This window comes from Dasypus novemcinctus, chromosome 7, assembly GCF_030445035.2.
Source record: "Dasypus novemcinctus isolate mDasNov1 chromosome 7, mDasNov1.1.hap2, whole genome shotgun sequence".
Classification (NCBI taxonomy): Eukaryota; Metazoa; Chordata; class Mammalia; order Cingulata; family Dasypodidae; genus Dasypus; species Dasypus novemcinctus.
This window is the reverse complement of record NC_080679.1, coordinates 75,100,938-75,128,921: the sequence shown is the minus strand read 5'-3', so window position 1 is coordinate 75,128,921 and position 27,984 is coordinate 75,100,938. Positions and strand designations below refer to the sequence as shown.

Sequence of the window (27,984 nt, the reverse complement as noted above, 5' to 3'; positions counted from 1 at the left end):
GCTCAGTTGGTTGAGCACCTGCTTCCCATGTGCAAGGTTCAGTACCTCCTGAAAAAAAAATCAGAGAAAGGCAAGAGTAGCTGTAGCAGTTTCATATTATTGATGAATTCCAAAAAGAAATATTGTATTATTTTTGTGATCTGATATGTACCTGGGCATGATTGAGTTATGATTAAGGCATTGAGTCCCCACCCCTTGGTGGGTGGGGACCATGGATCAAAGGCACAGCAAATAACTGATTTGAGGGTTTCTGATGTTGGAGTTTTGATGTTGGAATTTGATGCTAAAGACTTAAGTGGGAGCCCCGGGAAGTAACCTCACAGAGGAAAGAGAGGCCAGCCCCAGGAAGAAAGGAACCTCGAACCCAGAGAAGAGCAAGCCCCAGGATCATAGGAACCCAGGAAGCATGAACCCTCGCAGATGTCGGCAGCCATCTTGCTCCAACACGTGGCAATAGACTGGTGAGAGAAGTAACTTACGCTTTATGGCCTGGTATCTGTAAGCTCCTACCCCAAATAAATACCCTTTATAAAAACCAACCCATTTCTGGTATTTTGCATCAGCATCTCTTTGGCTAACTAATACAAGTAGCTAAAGAACTTAAGAGTTGAAGTTTATTGTAGCTGATTTACAAATTTCTTGTTTATTTCTTGACATCATTATTATTTGTCTTCCCCTATAGGATTGTATGCTCCATGAGGCAAGAGTTTTCTATTTTATTCTCCACTGTTTCCCCAGCATCAAAAAACAGTCCCTGGCACATAGAAGGACTCAGTTAATATTTTTTGGATGAATGTTTAATGAGGAATGGGAGAGGGAACTAACTGGAGCTACTCAAAAAGATTGCTACCATCCTTTAGTTTTCAGTAATGTGAAGAAATAAATACACCATGTTAACTGTCTCAGAACAGTTCTATCAAAGAATTTCTCTGGAAATACTGAGGAGTAATTATTGGATTTTTCTAGACATAGAAATTGGTAAGATGGGGACTGGGGAGTTGAGGTTTGGGCAAGAATATGTTGGGAATATTTTACCAAAGAGTGGACAGTGTTGGGTAGCATCCTAAAGACCCGTTTCTTGATGGAATTGTGTTCACTAATATAGTGTGTATCTTGGTATACATGGCTCTGGCTATTAGTTGCCTATATAATATACATTGTCTTTGTCTTCCTTAGGATTCCTTTGTTGTTGAGTGTGCCAGTGTGTCCAGTGTAAAACAATATTCCCTAGCCCGTCCTAAAAATAGGACTCACTAGTGAAATATAAGCAGAACTCATTGTATGAGATTTCTGAGAAAGCTTTTGAAAAGGAGGACATCCAATTACGAGAACACTTTGATACACATAATTTCCACTTTCATATTGCCTGGTATGTGAATATAATGGCTTAGAGCTTCAGGGGAGGCCAGTGCTAAGATTGGTACAGCAAAATATAATTCTGGAGTTGTCCTATTGTTTTTCCTAGACTTTATATTTTGAGACAAAATAAACCTCTATCTTATTTAAATTGCTATTATTTGGGATCTCTGTTTTTTAAATGGGAATGTGCCTGGAAAGGGTTGCCTAGGGATGTAAATGTCAGCCGAAAGAAAGCTAGGAAATAATCTAGGGACTAAATAACGTAGTGAATCCAGAGGTGGATGAGAATTGTGGTTGATGGTACTGATACAAGAGTGTCCTTCTGTGAGCTCGAGTGGATGTACATTGTTATTACAAGTGGTAGGAATGTGGAGAAACAAGGGAAAAATACGATTGGTATGACCTATGGACTGTGGTTAACAACAATAATGTATGTAATATTCATACATCTTTGCTAAAGATGTTCTGTGTTGATAATGAGGGATTATGGAACTGTGTGCCAAATGTACACTTTGGACCATGGTTGGTGGCAATAATCAGATATTATCCCATAATCTGTAACAAATGTTCTACCATGGCGTGGTATGTTGGTGAAGAGGTGTTGTATGGGAATTCTATAAATGCGCATGATTATTTTGTAAGTTCAAAACTTCTATAATAAAAATATATTTTAAAAAGTAATAATAGGGAAGCAGATTTGGTTTAACTGATAGAGCATCCACTTACCACATGGGAAGTCCAGGATTCAAACCGAGGGCCTCCTGACCCGTGTGGTGAGCTGGCCCACGTGCAGTGCTGATGCACGCAAGGAGTGCCATGCCATGCAGGCGTGTCTCCTGCATTGGGGAGCCCCATGCTTAAGGAGTGCACCCCATAAGGAGAGCTGCCCCGCGTGAAAAAAGTGCAGCCTGCCCAGGAATGGCGCCGCACACACAACAAGATGATGCAACAAAGAGAGACACAGATTCCCAGTGCCCCTTATAAGAATACACGTGGACACAGAAGAACACACAGTGAATGAACACAGAGAGCAGACAACTGGAGGAGGATGGGGGGGGGAGAGAAATAAAAAGATAAATCTTAAAAAAAAAAGTGTAATAATAGGGTGGGTTGAGGGGAAAATACACCAAATGTAAGATATAGTCTATAGTTAGTAGTAAAATTTTGGCGATATTCTTTCATAATTTGTAACAAATGTTTCACAATGCAAGGTGTTGGTGGTGGGTTGATATATAGGACCCCTGTACAATGTTATGCATGTTTGTTTTGTAAGTTCACAACTTTTACTATACACTTATTGTTTATGTATTTTCATGTGTGAATATTATACTTCAATAAAAATTTTAAAAAATAAATAGCACCCAAAAATGGGGGAAAAAAAGGAAATGAGGAACAGTAGCTGAGTGAAGAGGGCATATATTCAGTCTAATGGCTCTACCTAATACCAATTATTTGAATATGTCTTCAGAATGATTGATGTCTTTTGTAAACATAGGTAAAATAACCAAAAGTCTGGAAGAAAAGACATAAAGAAAAATAGTAAGAATTAGAATTTTTAGGCTTAGGAAAAACTAAAGCTAATGTAAAAGTTAACCTTCGGATGTCATCTGTTCACTGTCTCCACAGAACACAAGTGAAACTTCGGTTTCAGCCTGAAGATTAGTGAAAAGAAAGATTATGATGGTTGGTGGTGATGGTTGTTAAGTATTGGAGGGTTTGCTTAAGTGGAAGCTTTCCTTCATCAAGCCTATGGGGGAGAAATGCTCTTTTGCTGGATAAGAGTGTCATTACCTGAAGGTGGACTGTAGTTGGGGACAAGGAAGGAAGAAAACCAGAAGAATTCAGATCTCTTCCATTCTTAAGATTCTGTGAATTCAGATTATCTTTACTATGTGTTTGTTAGGATTTATTACTTTTGGAGGGATGGGGGCAAAAAGTCTAGCAGATGTCACACACATGCCCTTACCATTAGTTATATTGTTTGCGTATTCTGACAGAACGAGAAATGATTAATTTAGCTGAAGAATCCAGGTATTCAAGATGCTAATTGGAGTCTACAAGATGGTAAAGGACTTTTCAGACTATTTTTAAATTAAATTTGCCTAAATTCTTTTAAATGATTTTGCAGATTTCCATAATAAATGTGGCAAACATTTCTCTTATGGGATGTAAATAATCAAACTCTGCTGCACTGTGGAGTAATATTATAAAGCACTTAGGGATGTTCAACTAATCAAATTTTGAGAGTTGCTTAGAATTCCTAACCATGTAATTTTTGCATAGAGAGAGGGTGCCTCATGCTGTGCAATTAACTGGTTTTATTAGCTATAAATTTGGTTGTTGCTGGCTGGCCCAGTGACCTAGTGCCTATGGAGAATTAGATCTCGATTTTTTACTTGATCCTGTGTAGCTGGGTGTTCAGGAAGGCATGAAAATCTTGTAGTGGGGCCAACAGCTGAGGCCCTAGGAGAGTGCTGATGAGGAGTGGTTTCTCATTCTTCTGTAACTAATGAGCATTTTGGAATTTTCTAGGCCTGTTGTCATTTGGGGGTGTTCTATAAATTAACATTCCATTCTATATTCAAACTGGGTTTGTAAAGTAAAGCAGTATGGTTTATTGATTATAAGGAGGACTTTCAGATCAGACTGCCTATGTTAAAATGCCTATGTTAGTGTGTGACCTTAAACCAAGTTTTTAGATTTCTCTGTTCTTAGGTTTCCTCCCCACTGAAAGGGTGACAATAGTAGGCCATAGCTCAAGGTTTGATGTGAGGCTTTAAAGATTTAATCTACATTAAGTGCTTGGCCTTGCACATAGCAGGCACTAATAAATGTTAGCTATTATTGTAGAAAAGTCTGCTAATTGGAATCTCTTTGAACAAGGACAGCTTTTAATGAAAATTGCTTAGCTGAAGTGACTCATCATTTTACTGGACTTCTTTTTTTACAGGAGAGAGCAGGGAAGAAGAGAGATATATGAAGAGAGACAGATTCCAGTGTGGCTACCCCGGAAGGTCACTGTCCCCAGGCTCTGTCCAGGTGGCTCAGGGGAGCATAGAGCTCTGCCCAGTGATGTGCAGTCCCATTCTACAATGTCGGAGATGACGCTGGGCCTCGAGCCTGCACCTGCATATTCCTATAGCTTCTCAGAGTCCTGTGGACAGTGCCTGAGTAGATAAACCATGCAGGAAACAATCTCATATTAAAAATTAAAATTCAAAGACTTTAACAGGATCTAAACCTGTTTTATATTTGTGTACATTCAGGAGAGAAGAGGAGCAAAGCCTTGACATTGAAATATGAGGTGGGAAAGTGGATGCTATACTGTCTTAAAGATGATCATGGAGGGTTTCAAAATTGGCACACATTTGTCTCCATGTTTGGCTTTTTAAAAAACTAAGTAAATCAAAGAACTCCAACCTTAAAGACAGAATCATAGGAATTGGCTAGAATGCAAGTTTTCAGGTCATCCCAAAACCATATACCACCTTTGCTATTTAATGTACTAAATATTACAACCCTTGTATTCTGAGAGTAAGAGCAAAGTAGATAAACCTATTAAACTAATGTATTTTGAATTCAAATAAAGATGATTTTGAGGGAAAAAAAAGAAAAAGGCAGAGGTAGGAGACCTGGATTCAGATTTTATTACTGGCATTTCCTTGGCTTCTAGCAAGTAAAAATCAAATCTTAGAGTCAGTTTCCTCAAGTCTTTTTTTTTTTTTTAATTTATTGAATTCCCCTCCCCTCCCCCGGTTGTCTGTTTTCTGTGTCTTTTTGCTGCGTCTGGTTTCTTTGTCCGCTTCTGTTGTCGTCAGCGGCACGGGAAGTGTGGGCGGTGCCATTCCTCGGCAGGCTGCTCCCTCCGCGCTGGGTGGCTCTCCTTATGGGTGCACTCCTTGCGTGTGGGGCTCCCCTATGGGGGACATCCCTGTGTAGCAGGGCACTCCTTGCGCGCATCAGCACTGCGCATGGCCAGCTCCACACGGGTCAAGGAGGCCCGGGGCTTGAACCGTGGACCTCCCATGTGGTAGACGGACGCCCTAACCACTGGGCCAAAGTCCGTTTCCCTACTAACTCTTAAATAAGATATAATACTAACTTATTTGTGAGGGTCAAATACAAATGCTAAAGTGCTATATTTAGGTAAAATCACAGGTAAACAAGAAAAGTCAAATAAAATGCATATGTGAGTCTAAGTATAACAAGCAAAATACCTAAGTGGACTCCACTGCTAGAAGAGATCTGAATTTGCTGGTAAGCTTGACTTGACTCAGAATAACAAATTGATTTTAAAGGGAAGGGAAAGGGAAAGATGCCAGAGAAAGGGATTAACATCGGTTGAAATCCTGGCATTAGCTGTGTACTGGAAAACGATTATTGTTCCCATTTTCTAAAGAACACTGAGACCCAGAGATGAGGCATATTCCCCAGTTACCTAGCTAATGACTGACTGAGCCCAGGTTCATCTTTAGTTCAGTCACCTCAATTCAATTATCAGGTATTTCTTTAGCTACCCACTCTGTATAAGGTGCTGACAACAATAATACTTTATTAAGATTATTATTTTTTATAGAAATTGGTAGAAATTTAAAGCATGAGGGAATTTAGGAGATAATTTTGTACAATGAACTTGTTTTAGGAGGAAAATAATGTCCAGAGTAACTAGGTAGTTTTAGGGCAACCTAATTTGGAACTAAAATTTAAATGTCCGCTCTCCTCCTCTAGTATAGGATTAAATTATATTGCCATTCAATTTTTAAAGAGGCTAATCCTTCATTAGTTAGGACCTAAAGCTTTACAAGGGGAGACTTTCTGTGTAATTTTAGCACAGGTGATCACTTTGACCTAGTTATATACGTTGTTTGGCAGAGAGCTGGTACTTTTGTTTTTTTAAAGATTTATTTTTTATTCCTCCCCCCCCCCCAGTTGTCTGCTCTCTCTGTCCATTTGCTGTGTGTTTTCATCTATGTCCGCTTACATTCTTGTCAGCGGCACTGGGAATTTTGTGCCTCTCTTGTTGCATCACATCATCTTGTTGCATCAGCTCTGTGTGTGTGCAGTGCCACTCCTGGGCAGGCTGCGCTTTTTTTGTACGGGGCGGCTCTCCTTAGAGGGTGCACTCCTTGTGTGGGGGGCTCCCCTCACATAGGACACCCCTATGTGGCAGGACACTCCTTGTGCACATCAGCACTGCACGTGGGCGAGCTCACCACACAGGTCAGGAGGCCCTGGGTTTGAACCTGGACCTCCCATGTAGTAGGCGGACGCTCTATCAGTTGAGCCAAATCCACTTCCCTTGTATGTGTTTTTGTCACCCAAACTAAATACAGATTATTTAGAGTATATTTTACTTTTTCGTATTCTCACTGTGCCACTCTGTTGTAAGTAAGCACAAAGAATGTAAAATTTCTTAGCCTCTTTATGATCTAGAGAGATCTTTTTTAAGTTTCTGGTCTTAAATAGTTACTATTTGTTTCATTCAGTTCTAGCTGCCATCCTACCCTGCCAGGATAGTCTGCCCTTAGTTGGATATGATCCTAACTAGAGAGCAACATGATCCCTGGAGTGGAGCCCAGGTTCTCCTCCAAGTGATTGCTGTGTGGAGAGTCTGCACAATGCACCAGGAAAACCATTGAGCAATAAGAGACTTCCCAGAACTGATGATGCTTTTAATAAAAATCCCACATGACTCCATCGAAGTTCTTCAGGAAGAGTGAGCAGAATGACTGGCTTATTCTTCTTAGCATTAATAACCATTTTCCTTCCAAAGAAGAGTCTTCATAGCATCAAACATCATTAGAAATATAGAATATCTTATATTATGGAACCTGAATTCTGTTCATTTACACTTCTTTTATTTATCTGAATGCCTAACAGGCATTTTTTGAAAGTCAACCTAAGGAATTGTGAAGTTTGTTGCTTCTCATGTGACTGTGTTATTGAATGGGCCTCATTAAGCCTAAAGTGACTCAATGAGTATGACCTGTTTCTGATACTCTCATGATTAAATACAGGAATGAAAATCATCCAAACCTGCTTTTTAAGTTGTTCTTGTAGCATTTTTTAGGAGTAGAAGAATGGATTTTCCGTCTTGCTTTGATTCAAGTGAGAATCAAGTTTTTCTTTTTATTTTAGAAAATGCCCCTAATCATGACATTCTTGGGATAAAAATGCAATGACTTGAGCAACATTTCCATGTTCTTGACCTACTCAAGATCCTGAATTTTGTGATCTGATGCATATAAATCTTTTGAGATTTGAGAACTTGGCATTCTTGTTACCTTCATAATCAGAGCCCAAAACAATTAGGAGAGGAAGTTTTACTTAGCCTTACCTGAAAGAGGTAGGTATTTTGACCTTAAAGAAGTTTAAATATGGTTTTATGAGTTGTTAATAATTTTCCCTTATCCATTACATTCTGATGGTCAGTATAATGGTTCTGGCTCGGTGGTGATAAAAATAGGAAGTATGCTGTATTGAAAAGACCAGTGGCTTTGTCTTTAGAACCAACCCCACCTCATCATAAGAGGCTTGGTTCAGTTACTGTGGACCTTATGATACTGGGGAAGTGACAGTGAATGGTGTGCCATGGCCCTAGGAAGGAAAGCCCGCCTTAAATGTAGTTCCACTGCTGAGAACCATGCTTGAGATAGGAGAGTCTGCCTCAGCATTAAGGTAGAACAGTGGGTATGGAAAATGTGGTCTTAGCTTAAAGACTGGTTTGCCTGCAGAGGAGATTTTGGAAATATATGGTAAAATGTGTTGGGTAGAAATTTGGAAAGGGAAGGTTCTAGACTAAGCAAGCCTCTGCCTTCTTTTCTTGTTTTTTGACCATAACCTCAAGATTTTGTCATAACAAAAGCCAAAGCTTAGAACTGGATCACTTGGCCCTTTCTCTTCTTGTCACCTCCTAGTTCAAAGTGTTTGCATCTCTTAATAGCCAACATCCTCTTAGATCTACAATTGGGCTCAATGCATTCAAGCCTCAGCACAATCTTTTTTGTAGTTTTAGCCTTTTTCCAGAAAATTGGCTTAATCTGCCCACCATAACCACTCTGCTTCCTGTCATAATGATGCTTTCCCTGGGCATATAGGGAATCCTTGCCCTTCTTGTTCTGTGTCATTTTGTGGGGTTGGTGCTTGCCACACTCCTTACAGAAAGTCTGGCAAGTTTTAGGAACGTTCACCATGTCTGTGTGAGCACTATCAGCATGGAAAAAGGGCCTCTGCCTTCTTAATCCAAAAAAAGTACAATGCCAAGCTTGAAAGTACAACGCTGAGGCAAGGGTATGCTTGGAGAATAGCAGAGCAGGAAAGGGCTCTCAAGAAATCGTGCTCATTGTGTTTGACATGGACTGCAGAGTCTACAAGAGGCAAAGTATAGCTGTCTAACTCCTCATTTGGAAAGTTTAAATCAATGAGCTGGTGAGCATAAATTCTAAATGTGGTCTCTGCTGTGTTTAAATAATTGACTGACTGTCATTCTTACAGAATATAACCTTAGTAACCCAAAATGCATGGGAAGAACAGGGTGAAAACAGAAGTAAATGCACACTCTAGGGCATTTTATTTCTCTCACTCTACTGTTCCTTTACAGTTACTAACATTTACTAACATGGACACTCTATAATAATTATTTAAACTCACTATCGTTATTAACGAATACTGTTTGTTCATTCATCCTGCAATTTTATTGAGTGCTTCCTGTATGTAAGGTATCTGATCTTTCTCCTCCCATCTTTTGTTATGCTAGACATTTTACAAAATGAGCAAAGTAGGAAAGGTCATTCCCTAAAGGGACTCAGGCCATGGGAACAGATATGAAAAAGGAGAGGAACATGATTTATTAAAATGCTGAACCAGATCCTGAGTGGGTTGAAATCAGTCTAGAGTGAACTGTTACCGGTGACAGTGAGAGCCTTGGCCTTGGATGCCGAGTGCGTTGAGGAGACAGCTTTATCTGCATGCTTGACTGAGCCACCTTTCTTTCTTTACTGTCATACTCTGATGGAGTCATAGAATCTTAGAATTGCTGAGAACCTCAGCATTTAGGGTCTATGGAACAGTGTGTTTAACCACCACACCCTCGAGGTGGCAAGGAGGAGCAGTTGATATTCTTCTCAGCAGAAGTGTACCTTGGATAGTTTTACACCTGTTTTCTTTGTCTTCAGTACCACGACACAGCAGATGGATGGACCTCCTGCTAGAAGAGGGAAATAGCTGTTGACAGCCCAGGAGAGAAGCCTGTTCCAAATTTAAGATGTAAATGGAGCCTGGCAGCCTACTGATGTGGGTCTTCATAACCCATTGCTGTCGTTCTTTAATGATCAATAGTCTGCCATCAGTATTTTTACTTTATTTCACAAGAGGCAGTGAACTTGATTTTATTTTTAATATACTCATCACATAAATATATTTAGACTTATGAAATATTAAAAAAGGAAAACAAGTCTTAAAGATACATTATCTTTAATAAGAAGTCCATGGAAGCTCTCGAAGATGAAAGAAATAAGTTTAAATTTAGGATTAGATTGAAAAAAATTTGAATTGGGGGAAAAGGAATTGTTCTAAAGCTGGAGATACTAATAAGTTCAAAATCTTATTTTTAAAACTCGTGAAAATACTTTAAAGGAAGAGAACTGAAATCATGATATTTAACTCCTCTTAGTATCTCTGGATCAGCTGTTTGGAGCCTGTGTGCTAGCCAACTTCTGGAAACGTGGCAAACAGAGCTAATGGCTCCCCTCCCCTATATGAGGTTATAGAAATGCCAGATAAATAAAAATAATAACAAAATACCTACCTCCTCCCCAGCTTTATTAACAACGTAGAACCCTGTAATTTTTCTCAGAGGGAGGAAGAGACCAGCTCTGGTTGTGAAAAATAGGAGCAGTCATGTATCTTTTTGCAAAGACAATAATCCTTATAGACAGTAATCTGTAATGTGATAGGGACATTACTATTAGACTTTTTTTTTGGACGCATCTTTGCTTACTCCATTTCTAAATAAGGTTTGGACCCTTTATTTTATGGAGAACCTTATAACCTGAGTTAAAATTGTGACAGTCTGTCCCAGTAAAACATTGTTTTACTCCCAGTCTTACCTTAGATCCTCAAGCCCTAATCTAGAAAATGACTTATTTACCCAAAGGCTATTTAGACTTTTACCAGACCATTATGTGCTCTAAGCAATCTTTGGCTGGTCTGGGTTGTGTGATATTGGGATGTTTATTGAGTATATAGATTCTGATCATCTCTAGAAAAGTCTAGAGTAGCATTTTGCAAACTAGGAAAAATGTGTAGATCTTTAAATTAAAAAATTAAGTTTTCTGGATTTTAAATGTTGACTAAAATTATTATTTTCAGTTACTTTAAACATACACAAACATAAAACTAACAATCAACTCTTTATGCTTGTAGCCCTTATAATTTTTGTCAGATTATATTTGCTAAAACTAAATGGCTTTTGCTGATTTTTAAAAAGATCCATTTACATTTTTGGGGTACAATGGGCTATTATTTTAGCTTTCATCTTTTTTTTTTTCTTTTTAAACAATGCACTCATTTTAAAACCACTACTCTATTATTTTCATGGGCAGTCTATTTGGATTATCCCAAAATATAAATCTGGAAAACTATTATTTACTATGTATTTACTACAACAGTGTCTGTTAATCAACGATGTCGCAAGTAGGTGCCTTTATAAAACAAAATCTACAAAATATACCCACTTACAATCAAATACTACTTCAACACAGGTTTTTTTTTTTTAATATCTCCATGTCTCTACTACCATAATGCCACGTGATAATTTGGCCATACCCCCACTTGTCTCTGTTGGAGCATGTCTGAATTACTGACATTATGCTATCATTTGACTTCATTTGTTGCAAACACATCATTTATTTAGTCTGCTTCCATTTATTATTAATTAGTCCATTTTCCTACAACTAGTATAGCACTCTAAAGTATTATGTTGTTTTAGGATATTAAATCAAATTCTTAGTGTATTAAATAAGAACCTAAAGTCTTAATCCATGAAAATGCCTTTTACTTGCAAATTATACTGGATAAGAATAGCTTTTCTTCATTACTGTAAAAAATTAAGATATCAGCACAACAGTGGAAACAGGATAATGGTTTATGGTTTTTTTAAGATTTGTTTATATATTTATTTCTCTCCCCTTCTCCCCCGCCACCCTGGTTGTCTGTTCTCTGTGTGTCGTCTTCTTTGTCCGTTTCTGTTGTTGTCAGCAGCATGGGAATCTGTGTTTCTTTTCGTTGTGTCATCTTGTTGTGTCAGCTCTCCGTGTGGGCGGCACCATTCCTGGGCAGGCTGCGCTTTCTTTCGTGCTGGGCGGCTCTCCTTATGGGGCACACTCCTTGCGCATGGGGCTCCCCTACGTGGGGACACCCCTGTGTGGCATGGCACTCCTTGCGCACATCAGCACTGTGCGTGGGCCAGCTCCACACGGGTCAACGAGGCCCAGGGTTTGAACCGCGGACCTCCCATGTGGTAGACGGACGCCCCAACCACTGGGCCAAGTCTGCTTCCCATGGTTGTTATTTTGATATTAATATCTGTCTACCAAGTGCTATTAAACCTGCCTACCAACACCTGAAAAGATGAATTCTGTCTCTCTAAGGTATTGCTTGGAAATACCTTAAGAGTAATTGTAAACACTAGCTGGAACACTGAAAATCCTGTCACACTAAGTTTAAAAATGGTCATACAAGTATTTAGAATACTTTTCTTTATTCTTTATTTACACAAAGATTTTAAAAGGTTCCAGAATTTAGATACCCCTGAAGTATGGGTACCAAAAGATACCAAAGGAAACACTCTTCCAGTCTGATAAATATTGGTTGAAACATTGTTTTACTCCCAAAAAGTTTATCTGACTCAGAAAAATAGAGGAGCTTGTGATTTCCAAACTTCACATGAACTCTAGTTTTACAATAAAGTTAAACTTATTATTTCCTATGAGAATTAGAATTGCCATGGAGACGAATAGTTGTATTGCCCAATTAGTGCACTTTCTTCCTACTTGGGAAACTAAGTAACAAGCAGAACATTGCTTGACGAATACAGATCCTGTACACACAGTAGGCATGTAGTACGTGTTAAGAAGTCATTTCAAGAAGTGGATGTGGCTCAACTGATAGAGTGTCCGTCTACCATATGGGAGACCCAGGGTTCAAACCCAGGGCCTCCTGACCCATGTGGTGAGCTGGCCCATGTGCAGTGCTGATGCGCGCAAGGAGTGCCATGCCATGCAAGGGTTTCCCCGCCCCCCCGTAGGGGAGCCCCATGTGCAAGGAGTACACCCCCGCAAGGAGAGCCACCCCACATGAAAAAAGCGCAGCCTGCCCAGGAGGGGCGCCACACACAGAGAGCTGATGTAGGAAGATGATGTAACAGAAAAGAGACATAGATTCCTGGTGCTTCTGACAAGAATGCAAGTGGACACAGGACACACAGTGAATGTACACAGAGCAGACAATGTGGGGAAGGGAGAAGGGAAGAGAAATTAAAAAATAAATATATCTTAAAAAAAAAAGTCATGTCATTAAGCTATAATAGCCTCCTCAACACCTTTATTACTAAAAGGAAAAAACATTGTGAAATCAACCTTGAAAAATGTCTCAGCCAATTAGTGATCCTTTCTCTAGATACCATATTGGCCCCATGCCAACCCTCAAAATTCTAGTTACACAGCCTTCAGTATCATTTCTCACAGAGTATGTTTTTAATGAAATTTCATCCCTTATCCTTCGAAAAATTTAAAGCAAATAAGACTGATATATAGTGTGCATATTCCCGAAGAGAGTTCCCTATGACTGTAGTTTCTCCATTTTCATTAGCTGCTGACATTCTTCCTGATGATCCTTTTCCTGGGGTGGGCAGTTTATAAATCTCCTACTATGCCTTTCATTTTAAAATATTAAACCTTTTCTATATTTAACTTACATGATTTTTCATCTAATTATAATTCTGATTAGCCATATTTTAACTCCACTAAAGTAATAAAAGTTTTAATAAATACATGTGATTTAGTTTATCTTTAGAATTTGCTTCTATAGATCATAGCACCTATGCACTGTGGTATCTTTTTTCCTTTTAAAAATTATGATTAATTAATATAATTTCTTATCGTGTCACTCTTCAGTAGACTCTACTAGAACTTAATATGTATCAAAGAGTACAAATATAACTTCCCTATCAAGTCACTGTTGAAGACCAAGAATACGCTTTTATATCCTTTACAGTACCTTGCATACACAGGAGAGCAATAGTATATTATTAAATAATACAAATGGACATTAGTTGAATTTATTCCATTAATAGTTATAAAACCCCTACCTTAATTTTCAAATGACTACTCAGTCATAGAACCAACAGGTCAGTTCTTCAGCCCCAGAAGAGAAATTATGCAGAAAAAATAGATTCCATTATTAGGGAAAGGGCTAATCCATAAATAGAGTATCTCTCTTCTTCAGTCACCTTTTTCATTACCTCTTTTTAACCCCATTGATAGAAATGTTGAACTCTAGAATACTTCCAAAGAGAGATTTATCAGCATCATATACTTGTTGAACACGTCTGTATCTTTGTAAATGTATGTAAAAGAAAATTGAGTAGACATCTATTTTATTAGACTATTAAAAATGGGAAGTTTTATGCAATTTTGCATTTGATTTTTGTACAGGCAGAAATACTCAGTGTTCTCAGTCACAGAAACATCATCCAATTTTATGGAGTAATTCTTGAACCTCCCAACTATGGTATCGTCACAGGTAGGAACTGATTTATTTGACTTTTTTCTTTCCTTGATTATCTAGCTTTAGGTTCCTTAATATGCTAAAATGCTTAATATTAGGTTCAGTTATGAATTGTGTGCTACTGTCAGATGTCACTTTTGTTGCTACCAAGCATTAATAAAACTGATTATATCAATATAATTAAGAATGGTGTTCCCACTTCTACCCATGTTTAATTGTGCTAATTATATCTGCGTAAATGCTATTTAAATGCACTTGCAGCTGCAATACCAATATTTAAAGGTGCTGTTTGACTAAAATTTCATTTAATTAATTGAAATGAACGATGTTTTTTTTTTAACTCTGTAACCTTTTACAAATTGAGATTTCTTGAGCTATTCCTGTTGTAATTCTTTGCAAGGCATTTTAATCCCATTAGAGCATTCCTTTTTCAAGGTCCCTGACTTGAGAACAGTATTTTTCAGATTTGGTCATCTGAGTTGGTAATGACCTTAATCTAAATTATCACCTAATTTGGAGTGGCAGTTTATAATTGGTGAAAATATTCTTTCCAATAAGGAGCACATAAAAATTTTTGCTTCATGAAGACTAGAAATACATATTTTTTATATTTTATGTTCTTATTTGTACGATCCAATGAGCAGGTATAAGTTTAAAATAACTATAATGTTCAATTTTACAAAGAATAACTAACCAAGTTCTTTTTAGGGCAATTATTTGATTAAAACCACAACAAATAAGAAAATCTTAAAAGATTAGCCCTATCTTTTTCTGCTGTAGTGATAAGAATTTAGAAGTCTTCGTAGAAAATAACAAAAACAAAAATCCTAACTAAAAAGAATTGTCTTAGGTACTTTTCTTCTAAACGTCTCATCTAATAGTTACAATAACTTTATGGGATAGTAAAATAATTTCTGTTTAACAAATAAAAAACTGAAGCTCTGACTAAACTTGTCCAAGTTGTGCTCTAGTGGTAGAACCAGAAGGGTATAAATTTCTTAGTTGCTTTTATACACAAACTGCTCTTCTTGCATATAAGCTAAGTTGGGAAAAGAAATGAGCACAATGATTTTTTTTTTTTTCTCACAGTGGTTCTTAAGATCGAGGAAAGGTTCATGGTTACTGTTATTTCCATTTTCTGATACAGGAAGTTTAATATGCTTTCTACTTTGATGAGTAGCCTTTTTTTTTTTTTTAACCTATCTATAAAAGTTAAGTGGAAGGACTTTCATCACCAATTAGCTATCTTTAGATCTGTACCTCAAATGCAGAATGTGGCAATTTTTATTTGAACCTATATATTTCCTATTAACTTGAGTGTCTGAGACTAGTTTATTTTGTTCAGGGGTAAGACATACTACCTTTTAGGTCAGATATCTGATTTAAAGTTAAATCCTCTCTCTGACCTGGCTACCATATTGTTCCCCTTTTCCTTGTCCACTGTATTTACTTTTTTGTAGTTATTTTTATTTATAAATCTGAATCCAATTTTCTGATGTTCATTTGTGGCCAATTTATTTTTATCTAGCAGATGAACATGTGATTCTCTAAAGAGACTAGAACTCTACTTGTTTTATACCCATAGTGCTTAATACTTTTGAGAAAACTTAGCTTAGCTAACTCAATGGACTCAGCTATTCATGAAGACGTTTAATTTCTTGAGTGAGGACAAGGACCATTTAGGGACTTGAATCATGGTGTGAATTGCTTTTTCTAAGAATTTAGTCTCAGTCTCAAGGAGGATGTGAAATGCAGTCATTCTTAGCCGGCAGCCAGCATATTCAACCTAGTTCTTCTCATCCAAAAGAGAGAAAAAAATTCAAGTAGTTTGATGAGTCAGTTGGGTTTTATTTAGAATTTATGTTACACTAGTCCTTTATTTCATGTACCACTCTACCATTCCCTACTCATACCTATACTTACCGAAATTCTTTGGTTATAATTGAGTTGTTCTTTTATATCTACATCTGTTTCCCTGTAAATCCAATAAATTAGAAATTGTTAACAATAAACATTTCTTTAAAGCAACACAAGCTTCAGAACTTTACGTTAATAATGAGTTATGGTTTACCGCTCTTTCATTGGCCTATGTGGTTGATTATTAAAAAGACCATTAGCCATGTTTTTGTGTTTTAAAATGATAAATTTGATGTGATTACATTTGTTCCTGGAGAATAATTATATGTTTGTTTACAAGCATCTACCAAAGAAATATGTGAACCTTTTCAACCAACCTTATGCATTAATAGATGAGGCCACTCTGTGCATAGGTAGCAGTACATATACCAACTGAGCCAAGTTTGGAAATGAAGAGATGAAGTGGATGGGGGATGATACCACTTACCATGTCTCTTGAAATGAATACAAAAAAGCTTTAGCGTGGGAAGGAAAAGAGAGAAAGAGAAAGACAAACAGATAGACCTCAGTTGCCCAGCCTAGCTAATGGTCCCTCTGTAGAACCCCATCATCTTTCTCAGATGTTGGAAACTTTGAGTGTGGAAGCTTGAATGGCTCTAATCCATTTTAACATGAGTTTGTGTTTTTTTTTTACTAATAGAAGAGATTGTTGCAATAGGCAGCTGTTGTCATAATACTGAGGACTTACAAGAATAGTTTATCAGAGTTATATAATAGAATGAGCACAGGAATGGGAAGTGGTAGATGTGAGGTCTTGTCTTAATTCTGCAAAAACTTCATAGGTAGATCACTGATCTGTCCAAATCTCAGTTTTCTCAACTGTGAATTAAGGGACTAGAATAGGTGTACTCTGGATTAGAATATGTACGTGTACACTTGTACATGTGTGTTTGCTGAAACTTTTCATCACAATCTTATGAAACTTATTTATATGGATACTTGGGGTAGGGAGTCCAAGAGATAGCCAACTCCATTTCTCTTGGAAAGGAAATCAGTGTCTTTCCTCCAGATCTACAAAGAAATTATTAGAACTTCACACTGTAAAATCAAAAGAAGAAATACAGTAATGGATCATCTTTTCTTTTTTGATCTTTTGGAAACTTTTAATTCTGTAATACTCCCATCCTTTTTATCTTGTTGTTATTGCTGTTTTTACTAGCATAAATATTTGAGGGCAATAGGTAAGGGAAGGAGGATAGAGTAATCCCTGGGACAAGCAGGGAGGGGTTGTTAGCTACTGGATCACGCAGCTCTTTAGGAAGCCAGAGAGAAGAACCCGCATCAGAGTAGCTGGTAATTTAAGAATAAAGGGTGGCACACGGGGTGCCAGGTTATAGAGGAAGGTATTTTGGCATCTTAGGGGCCTAGGGAATTACATCTGTCTGCTCTTGGGCCAATATCACCTCTTAAGTTTATTACCTATTCTACATTACCTCTTATCACTACTCTAAGAGAGTACACTAATTCTATGTGATTCATCAGCAGAACCAAATTCTTATTAAAGTCAGACATGGAAAACATATTAATATTTTAAGTGCCCAATTTCATTTCCTTCAACTTGGTCTTGTTTATTTTAAGCACAGACTCATCTAATTTGAATGGATGCTTTGATATTTTGTTGGTATTTTCTTATTACCCAATTAGAGACAAATGTCACAACTTGTTATAACAAATTCCAGATACTTGCCCATATTAATTTGTTCTATTATAAAGAAATTTCCATGGTAATGGTATTTGTTTCAATAATACTGACTATATATTTACGTTTTCAAACTGTTATTGCTATAAAACTCAAAGGGAAAAGCAAACTTAAAAATAAGAAGGAAATATTTACTTAATGTGGTTCTTTAGAATCTTTTCTTTTAAAATTCAAAGAAATACTTTATACTAGAGTCCAATAAACTACTTTTTAGGGCAGGGGTTCTTAACCTTTTTTCTTCCACGTACCCCTTTGCCAGTCAGGTGAAAACCACGGACACCTTACTAAGTCCATACTATACTATTATTTAATTAATGTTTTTTAAAAATCCCAGGAAATAGGCATCCCATCAGTGGACCTTATCTTGGAACATATGATAACTTATCTCCCCAATGTATCAGAGACAGTCTAATTTAGAATTTTCCTACACATGGTTCTTCTGCCCCATTTATTTGAACCTATAATTAGCACTATACCCATTAAATGTATGTCCCAGAGACTTAAATCTTCACTCAGTTCATATGCCAGTTGTGTCCTGAATCTCATCAGAGTTGTAGCCAACCCCTACTCTCCAGTTCATGGGACTCACCCAGACAACTAACAAAAGGACGATGATGGACAATGCCTATCCCAAAAAAAAAAAAAAACAGAGTATACTTAAAACCGCAAGCAAGTGGCTTCCATCTATCTGCCCCATGGAATCTAAGCCTTTTCTCAGTTGGAAGTAGAGTGGGCATGACCATCCCCAAATCCTCAAGACTGGGGAATGAACAGACATATGGGGGGAGTCCAATTATGGAGCAAAGTTGACTTATTATTATTCTAGTAATGGAAGAACTTGTGACATTAAGATAAAGACAGTGGTCACCAAAGGTTCTGAGGGGAAGGAAAGGGAAGAAGAGGTATAACATGGGGCATTTTGGAATTGTTCTGCATGACACAGCAATGACGGATACAGGCCATTATACATTTTGTCAAAACCTATAAAATTGTGTGGTGCAAAGTATGAACCACAATGTAAACTATAGACCATGGTTAGTAGCAGTGCTCCAATATGTGTTCATCATTTGTTGAGAATGTACCACACTAATGAAAGATGTTATTAATGGGGGAAGTAGGGGAAGGGGAGGAGTTGGGGTATATGGGAATCCCCTATATTTTCAATGTAACATGTATGTAATCTAAAGCGTCTTTAAAAATAAAGGAAAAAATAAAAGAAGGCAAAATAGAGGCTTTCCTGGCTAAAGAGTGAGAGAATTTGTTGCTAGCAGACCCACCTTACAAGAGTTAATAAAGGAAATCCTTCAGGCTAAGAGGAAATTGTACCATACAATAATTCAAATCTGCAGGAAGAAAGTAAGTTACCAAAAATGGTAAATATGTACATTGATATAGAAGATGCCATAAATATTTATTTTTCACAACTCTTAAAATCTTTAAAAGACATAAGATTTTATAAAGCAGTAATTATAGCACTATTGCTGACTTTATAACGTAGGTACTATATATTACAGTAATAGCATAAAGGATGGGAAATGGCATGGAGCTATATTACAGCAAAGTTTCTGTATTTTACTGTAATTTACTATTTTTTTGTCTTTATTTTTTAATGTTACATTAAAAAAATATGAGGTCCCCATATACCCCCCACCCCCCTCACCCCACTCCTCCCACAATGACCTCCTCCAACACCATGGGACACTCACTGCACTCGGTGAACACATCTCTGAGCTCTTGCTGTACCACATGGTCAGTGGTCCACATTTAAGTTTACACTCTCCCCCAGTCCACCCAGTGGGCCATGGAAGGACAAACAGTGTCCAGTAAATGTCCCTGCAGTACCACCAAGGACAGCTCCAAGTCCTGAAAATGCCCTCACATCACATCTCTTCTTCCCATTCTTCCCACTCCCCACCCCCAGCAGCCATCACATCCACTTTCTCCACCTCAACGCCACATTTACTTCCATCACTAATCACAACAATTCCAGAATAAAGTATCAGCAAGTCCGCTCCAATTCATACTCCACTCCTCCATTCTGTGGACCCTGGGATGGCTATGTCCACTCCACCTCTGTATCAAGAGGTGCTTAGATTCCACTTGGATGATGGATGCAGTTCTCATGTTTGCAGCTGTAGGCACTCTTGGCTCCCTGTTGTGGTGGTTGACTTTCTTCTCCTCCCTGTTAGCTGACTGGAATAAGTTCAATAAATCAGAGGATAGGAGTTGCAAGTCTGTTGAGGCTCAGGGCCTGGCTATCACATGGACAGTCCAGAGATTCAGGTCCCCTGAGTATACACTAAACCCCAGCACCAGCCACAGATCTGCTAAAAGTGACAGGAGAGGTTTGTGAACAAAGATCACATCTGAGTCCAACTCCATCACACTCAGGAACACAAACTCCAAAGTAGGGCCAACTGACATGGCACTGAACTCCATCTGCCATGACCATAGAACCTGCGGGTCTCTGTAGCCCTCACAAGAACCAATACCTGGGATTGTATCTGAAATAGATTGTGTTAAATTAAGATGGATATTATAATTCCTCAGGCCACTACTAAGACCATCACTCCAAAATGTAGTTAAACAATAAAGGAATTAAAATGGTACATTAAAAATATTTAACACAATAAAAATCTGTGTAGTAGGAACCAAAAAAAGACAGGAGACATGGATAAAATAAAATGGCAAATGTAAATTTAATCATATCAATAATTGTATTAAATGTGAATGGTCTAAAAACCCCAATCCAGAGGCAGAGATTTGACAGACTGGTAAAAAAGCAAGTTCTAACTATGACAGTCCAACTAACCAAGACTGGATTGAGTATGCACACCTGTTATCAAAAGTTCTGATGTGGTCTCTCTCTCTCTCTTTCTTTCTTTTTTTCCCTTGGGGATCCTTTTGTATGCAACACATCTCAATGTCTTGTGTTCTGCCCTGGGTCTCTGTGGACTTGGTCCCTGTGGATCAGGTGTCAAAAACAAAAAGCCTTAACACAAAGCCAGTCAACAATAGGCAAGAGGGAAAGATAATCACCTTGGATCATTCTTATTATTAACCACAGTCTTCATCTGTTTCCAAAATCATTGTTATACATTCCCAATATTATCATCCAGCTGTCCTCCAACTATCATTAATCTTTCTACATTACTTATTTCCACCAGAATCTCATCCATAAGTCAACAGTTATTGTTATGTTCATTATAATGTGTTACCATCAAGTCCAACCATTACCACATATTTACATTTGATGTTATTAAACATTCTACATACATCCAGCATTGTCTACCCCTTATCATCCCACATTCCATCTCCTACCAACCTACACTTCATAATCTAACTCTGTAAGTCTACAAACTGTATTTGATTCATATCAGTGAATCCATACAATATTCGTCCTTTTGTGTCTAACTTACTGTGGTTAGTAATATGAATACAGGAGTGTTTTTCTACTACAGGGTGTTAAGAATGTGGTGATACATGGGAAAAAAATACCTAATTTAATTTATGGACTATAGTTAATAACAACATTGTAATGTTTGTGTAGTAAAAGTAAAGTTGGTACTATATTAATTCTAAAGGTAAAAAAAGATGGAGGCATTTGGTTTTATGAATATAATTAAGCATTTTTTCTCTCTTCATTTTTTTTTAATTAATAAGGAGCCCTTGACTATGTCATTTAACTGATCTGTGTTCATCTGTGTATCTTTCTGAACACTATAGGAGCAACAGAGTTAGCAGTTGGAATGAGATGAGATAAAAGTACCTGAAGCAGAACTTTTTAGGAATAATGTTTCCATAACTTGTTGAGCCGTCTTTTTCTTTTCTTTTTGTGAATTTGAAATAAATTTGTTCATTTAAAAAAAGATAATTAGATGCCCAGACATCAACAAAGAATTACAACCTCCTACTAAGAAACAGGAAGATAAGACTCAATGAAACAAATTAAAACTTAAGAGGAGACAATAATTGGAACTAAGCAAAGAAGTTCAAATAAATTTCCTATATCGGGAAACGGACTTTGGCCCAGTGGTTAGGGCGTCCGTCTACCATATGGGAGGTCCACGGTTCAAACCCCGGGCCTCCTCGACCCGTGTGGAGCTGGCCATGCGCAGTGCTGATGCGCGCAAGGAGTGCCGTGCCACGCAAGGGTGTCCCCTGTGTGGGGGAGCCCCCACGCGCAAGGAGTGCGCCCGTGAGGAAAGCCGCCCAGCGTGAAAAGAAAGTGCAGCCTGCCCAGGAATGGCGCCGCCCACACTTCCTGTGCCGCTGACGACAACAGAAGCGGACAAAGAAACAAAAGCAGACAAAGAAACAAGACGCAACAAATAGACACCAAGAACAGACAACCAGGGGAGGGGGGGAAATTAAATAAATAAATAAATCTTTAAAAAAAAAAAAATTTCCTATATCCAAGCAGATGAAGGAAAATATGAGTATAGAGCTATGGGATATTAAGACATTGTGGAAAGTGGATGTGACTCAAGTAGCTGGTTTCCTACCTACCACATGGGATGTCCTGGGTTCAGTTTCCAGTGCCTCCTAAAGAAGACAAGCAAGACAGCGAGCTGATGCAACAAGATGACGTAGTGAAATGATGCAACAGAGAGATGCAGTAAGGAAACACAATGAGAGACACACAAAACAGGGAGTGGAGGTGGCTTAAGCAATTAAGTGCTTCCCTCCCACATAGGAGGCCCCAGGTTTGGTTCCCAGTGCCTTCTAAAAAAAAAAAAAAAAAGACAAGCAGATAGCAAGTACATACAATGAGGGAGGGAATAAATAAAAGTAAATCAAGAAGAATTTGAAAATTTAAAAAGAAACAACAGAAATTATGGGAATAAAAGTCACAGTAATGGGGATTTAAAGAACACTGGTAGCAAACAACAAGAGGTAGAAGAAAGTGTCAGTGAACCAAAGCACAAAGTCAATCAAAATCTTACAACCAGAAGAACAGGTATAGAAAAGAATAGAAAAAAATCAAACAGTGTCTCAGGAATTTGAATGACAGTATGAAATGCACCAGCAGTCATGTCGTGAGTGTCCCAGCAGGAAAAGAGAAGGGAAAAGAGGTGGAAGGAATATTTGAGGAAATAATGGCCAAAAATTTCTCAACTTTTATGAAAGACATAAATAAACATACATGCCCAAGAATTGCAATGTACTCTAACTACAATAAACCATAACTCACTTACTTCAAGATACATAGTAATCAGAATTTCAAATGCCAGAGACAAAAAAGAGAAAAAGCAATTTGTCACATACAAGAAATTCTCAATAAGACTAAGTGCCAATTTCTCATCAGAAATCATGTTGGCAAGAAGGGAGTGGTATGATATATTTATGGTACTGAAAGAGAAAAACTGTCAGCCCAAAATTCTTTATCTGGTAAAATTGTCCTTAAAAATGAGGGAGAGTTTAAAATACTCACAGATAAACAGAAACAGAAAGTTTGACAACAAAAGACCTGCCCTACAGGAATCACTATAGAGAGTTTTCTTCAGGTTGAAAGGAAAGGACAGGAGAGAGGCTTGAGTAGTGTGAAGAAATGAAGACCTTCAGGAAAGATAACTAAAAGGGTAATGCAAAACCCAATATAACTCTTCCCTCAATATATAACTCTACCCTTTAATTCCTGTAAGAGTCAGAATACAATTGAACAAGTAAAAGGCATATTTCTGATCATTGGACAAGCAAAGTATAAAGAAGTAATGTTGACACAAAAACGACATAAAGAGGGAAAAAGGGATATGAGAGTAGAGAATATGAATGCTATTGAAGCTAAGTTGATATCTTTTCAAAGTAATAGTTTATATATGTAGGTTGTATAATACCAAACCTGGAGTAATCACAAAGAAAAGATTTTTTAAAAATATGAAAAAACAGATATGAGAACAGGATCAGTCAGATACTTTTCAAAAGACCAATTATACAGAAAAGAAGGTTTATTAATGGAAGAGAAACCAAAAAAAAAAAAAAAGCAATATGTAAAAACCAAAGGACAAAATGGCAGAAGTTAAGTAATGCCTTTACAGTAATAAGACTGAATGTTAATGGATTAAACTCCCAGTCAAAAGACACAGATTGGCAGAATAGATCAAATGGCATGATCCAACTATATGTTGTTTACCAGAGACTCACCTTAGACCTAAAGATACAAATAGGTTGACAGTGAAAGGATGGAAGAAGCATATTCTATGCATATTCTATAGTAACCACAAAAGAGCTGGGGTAGGAATACCAATACCAGATAAAATAAATTTTAAATTATAAGTTATTATAAGAGACAAAGAAGGACACTCTATATTAATAAAAGGGGCAATTCCAGGCAGCTGAGGTGGTGCAAGAGATTGAACACCTCTTTCCCGTTCCAGAAGGTCCTGGGATCAGTTTCCAGTGCCACCAAAAGAGAAGACAAGCAGACAAAGAACACACAGCAAATGGACATAAAGAGCAGACTGCGAGCACAAAACAATGGGTGGGGGGCGGAAATAAATAAATCTTTAAAAAAAAAAACCCTATGTTTAAAAAAAATAATGAAAATGAATAAAATGAAAGGGGCAATCCACCAAGAAGAAATAACAATCATAAATATTTATGCACCTAACCCCAGTGACCCAAAATACATGAGGCAAACACTGGCAAAATTGAAGGGAGAAATAGACACCTCTTCAGTAAGGGTTGGAGACTTCAATACACTACACTCATCAGTAGTTATAGAACATAGACAGAAGATCAATAAGGAAACAAATAACTTGTTGAATGATATGATAAATGAAGTAGACCTAACTGCCATGTACAGAACACTGCACCCCAAAACAGCAGGACATCCATTCTTCTCAAGTGCACATGGGTTTTTCTTTAGGAATAGACCACATGTTGGGTCACAAAATAAGTCTCAATAAATTTAAAAAGATTGAAGTTATAAGAAGCATCCTCTCTGACCATACTGGAATGAAGCTGGAAATCAATAACAGATAGAGAACTAGAAAATTCACAAAAATACGGAAATTAGGTAACACTGTCTTAAACTGTAGCTCAAAAGTAATTCTTTTTAATCTTGAGATGAATAAAAATATCTTGAGATGGATGAAAATAAGAACACAACATATCAAAATGTATGGGATGCAGCAAAGACAGTGCTGAGAGGGTCATATATAGCCCTAAATATTTACATTAAAAAAGAAGAAAGAGGGAACGGGTGTAGCTCAGTGGTTGAGCACACACTTCACATGTTCAAGGCCCTAGGTTCAATCTCCCTGTACCTCCTAAAGAAGGAGAGGGGAGGGGAAAAGAGAAGGGGAAGGGAAAGGGGCTAAAATCAAAGACCTAACTGCACACCTGGAGGAATTAGAGGAAAACAGCAAACTACATCCAAAGCAAGCAGAAGGAAAGAAATAGCAAAAATTGGAGCAGAAATAAATGAAATTGAGAAAAAAATCAATAGCTTATTACAAAGCTACATTGGTTAAAACAGCGTAAAACTGTCATCAAAGCAGAGTCCAATGGAATCGAATTGAGAGTTCAGAAATTGACCCTTCCATCTATGGCCAATTGATTCTTTATAAGACTGCTAAGTACACTCTGTTGAGAAAGAATAGTCTCTTCAACAGATGGTACTGGGAGAATGGATATCATATGCAGAGAAATCTCACACATATACAAAAATTAACTCAAAATGAATCAATGACCTAAATATAAGAACCAGGACTATAAAACAAATGTAGGGAAGCATCTTCAGGATCTTGTGCTAGGCAATGGTTTTAGAGTTTATATCAAAAGTACAAGCAACAATAGATAACATAGATAAAAGGTCTTTATCAAAGATATGCATCAAGGGACTTTATCACAAAATTGAAAAGACTACTTACTCAATGGGCAAAAATATTTGGAAACCACATATCTGATAAGGGTTTAATATCCAGAATATATAAAGAAATCCTATAACTCAACAATAAAAAGATAAACAATGGAAATTTTTAAATGGGCAAAAGACTTGAATAGACATTTCTGCAAAGAGATTACATAAATGGCTACAAAACATATGAAAAGATGCTCACCTTTATTAGGCTTTAGGGAAATGTAAATCAAAACCGTAATATACCATTTCCCACCTACTAGAATGGCTACTGTTAAAAAAAAAAACACAAAAAAAATCAGAAAATTGTAAGTGTTGGAGAGGATGTAGAGAAATAGGAAAATTCATTTCTGGTGGGAATGTAAAGTGGTGCAGCCACCATGCAAGACAATTTGGTGCTTCTTCAGAAAGCTAAGTATAGAATTACCATATGACCTGGTAATCCTTCTGCTAGATATATACCCAAAAGAAATGAAAGCAGGGACTCAAACAAATATTTGCACACTGATGTTCATACCAGCATTATTGACAATTGCCAAAAGAAGGAAGCATCCCAAGTGTCTACCAACTGATGAATGGATAAGTAAAACATGGTGTATGTGTATAATGGAATATTATTCCGCCAAAAGAGGAATGATATCTTGATACATGCAACAACATGGATGACCCTTGAAACCATTATGTTGAGTCAAATAAACCAGACACAAAAGGACACAAGTTCTATGATCTCACTGCTATGAAATATTTAGAATAAGAAAACTCGTACAGGTAGAATCTAGAATGTATGTTACCAGGGGCTGGGTTGCTGGTAGGGAATGGGGAGTTGATGCTTAATTTGTACAGAATTTCTATTTATGTTGATTTTTAAAGTTTTGAAAATGGGTGGTGTTGATAGTAGCACTATGTATGTGAATGGTTAAAAGAGGAAATTTTAGTCAAGTATATATAACTAGAATAAAAATTGAAAGATGCAACCTAGGACTGTACAAACAGTGAACCCTATTATAAATGATGGATTATAGTTAATAGTACATTATAAAAATGTTCTTTCATGAATTATATATAACAAGTATACCACACTAACACAAAGTATTAATAACAGGATGATATATGGGAAAAATACACCCTAATGTAAACTGTGGACTAGGGTTAATAGTACAATTTTAATATTCTTTGCTCAGTCATAACAAAGGTACTACACTAATGCCACGCATTAACAATAGGGGTATATATGGGAAAATTGTATTTTTTAAAGAGTGTGATATTGCACAAGGATAGACATATAGATCAATGGAACAAAATTTAGAATCCAGAAAAAATCCCTTACATTGATTAATTGGTTTCAACAAGGGTTCCAAGACAATTGAATGGGGAAAGAATAGTCTTTTCAACAAGTATGCTGGGACATTAGAAATCCACATGCAGAAAATTGAGCTTACTTCACATCATACCCAAAAATGTACTCAAAATGAATCATAGACCTAAGTTTAGGAGCTAACACTATAAAACTTTTAGAAGACAAATATATAGAAAATCTTCGTTTCCTTAGGTTAGACAAAACGTTCTTATTTAAGACACCAAGAGTACAGTCCTTAAAAGAAAAATTGATAAACTGGACTTCTTCAAAATGAAAAATGACTTCTCTTTGAAAGATGCTGTTTAACAGAATAGAAAGACAAATTACAGACTTGGAGAAAATATTTGCAAATTATGTATCTGATAAAGGACTTGTATTCAGAATAAACAATAATTCAATAGTAACAAAACTCCTCAGTTTTAAAATGCGCAAAAGATTTGAATAGACATTTTGCCTAATGTCTACTAGGTATATGGAAAGATGCTCAACATCCTTAGTCACTAGGGAAATGCAAATTCAAACTACGATGAGACATTGTAATTATACTCACTAGAAAGGCTATAACAAAAAAAAACAGACAATACCAATTGTGCATGGATGTGAAGAACCTGAAACCCTCATATATTACTCGTGGGAATGTAAAATGGTACTGCTTCTTTTCAAAGTTCTTTGCAAAGCCATTTGGCTGTTTCTTAAAAAGGTAAACATAAAGATACCGTGCACCTTGGCAATTCCACTCCTAGAAATCTACCCAGGAGAAATGAAAACATATTTCCACACAAAGACATGTACATGAATGATCATAGCAGCATTAATCATAATAACCATAACCTGGAAACAATCCAAATGCCTTTCACCTGGCAAATGGATAAACAAAAATGCTAAGTCCATACAGTGGACTACTATTCAACAACGAAGAGGAGCAAACTACTGATAATGTGCTACAATTTGGATGAACCTCAGAATCAATATGCTAAGTGAAAGCAGCCAGATACAAAAGACTAC

General features: G+C 37.1%; 1 protein-coding gene and 1 non-coding gene across 4 annotated transcripts in view; both read left to right on the top strand.

The window, feature by feature from the left end:
- Positions 1 to 27,984, top strand: part of MAP3K20 (mitogen-activated protein kinase kinase kinase 20) — a 213,110-nt gene that overhangs the window by 87,282 nt on the left and 97,844 nt on the right. For all 3 annotated transcript variants that reach the window (XM_004476783.5, XM_004476782.5, XM_071216293.1), the window contains exon 3: positions 14,073 to 14,160. In XM_004476783.5, coding sequence (XP_004476840.1) covers positions 14,073 to 14,160 — 88 coding nt within the window. The remainder of the gene's footprint in view (positions 1 to 14,072; positions 14,161 to 27,984) is intronic.
- Positions 4,353 to 4,556, top strand: LOC111760090 (small nucleolar RNA SNORA73 family). The gene has a single exon (XR_002793887.1). It is a non-coding gene; the product is annotated as a small nucleolar RNA SNORA73 family (small nucleolar RNA).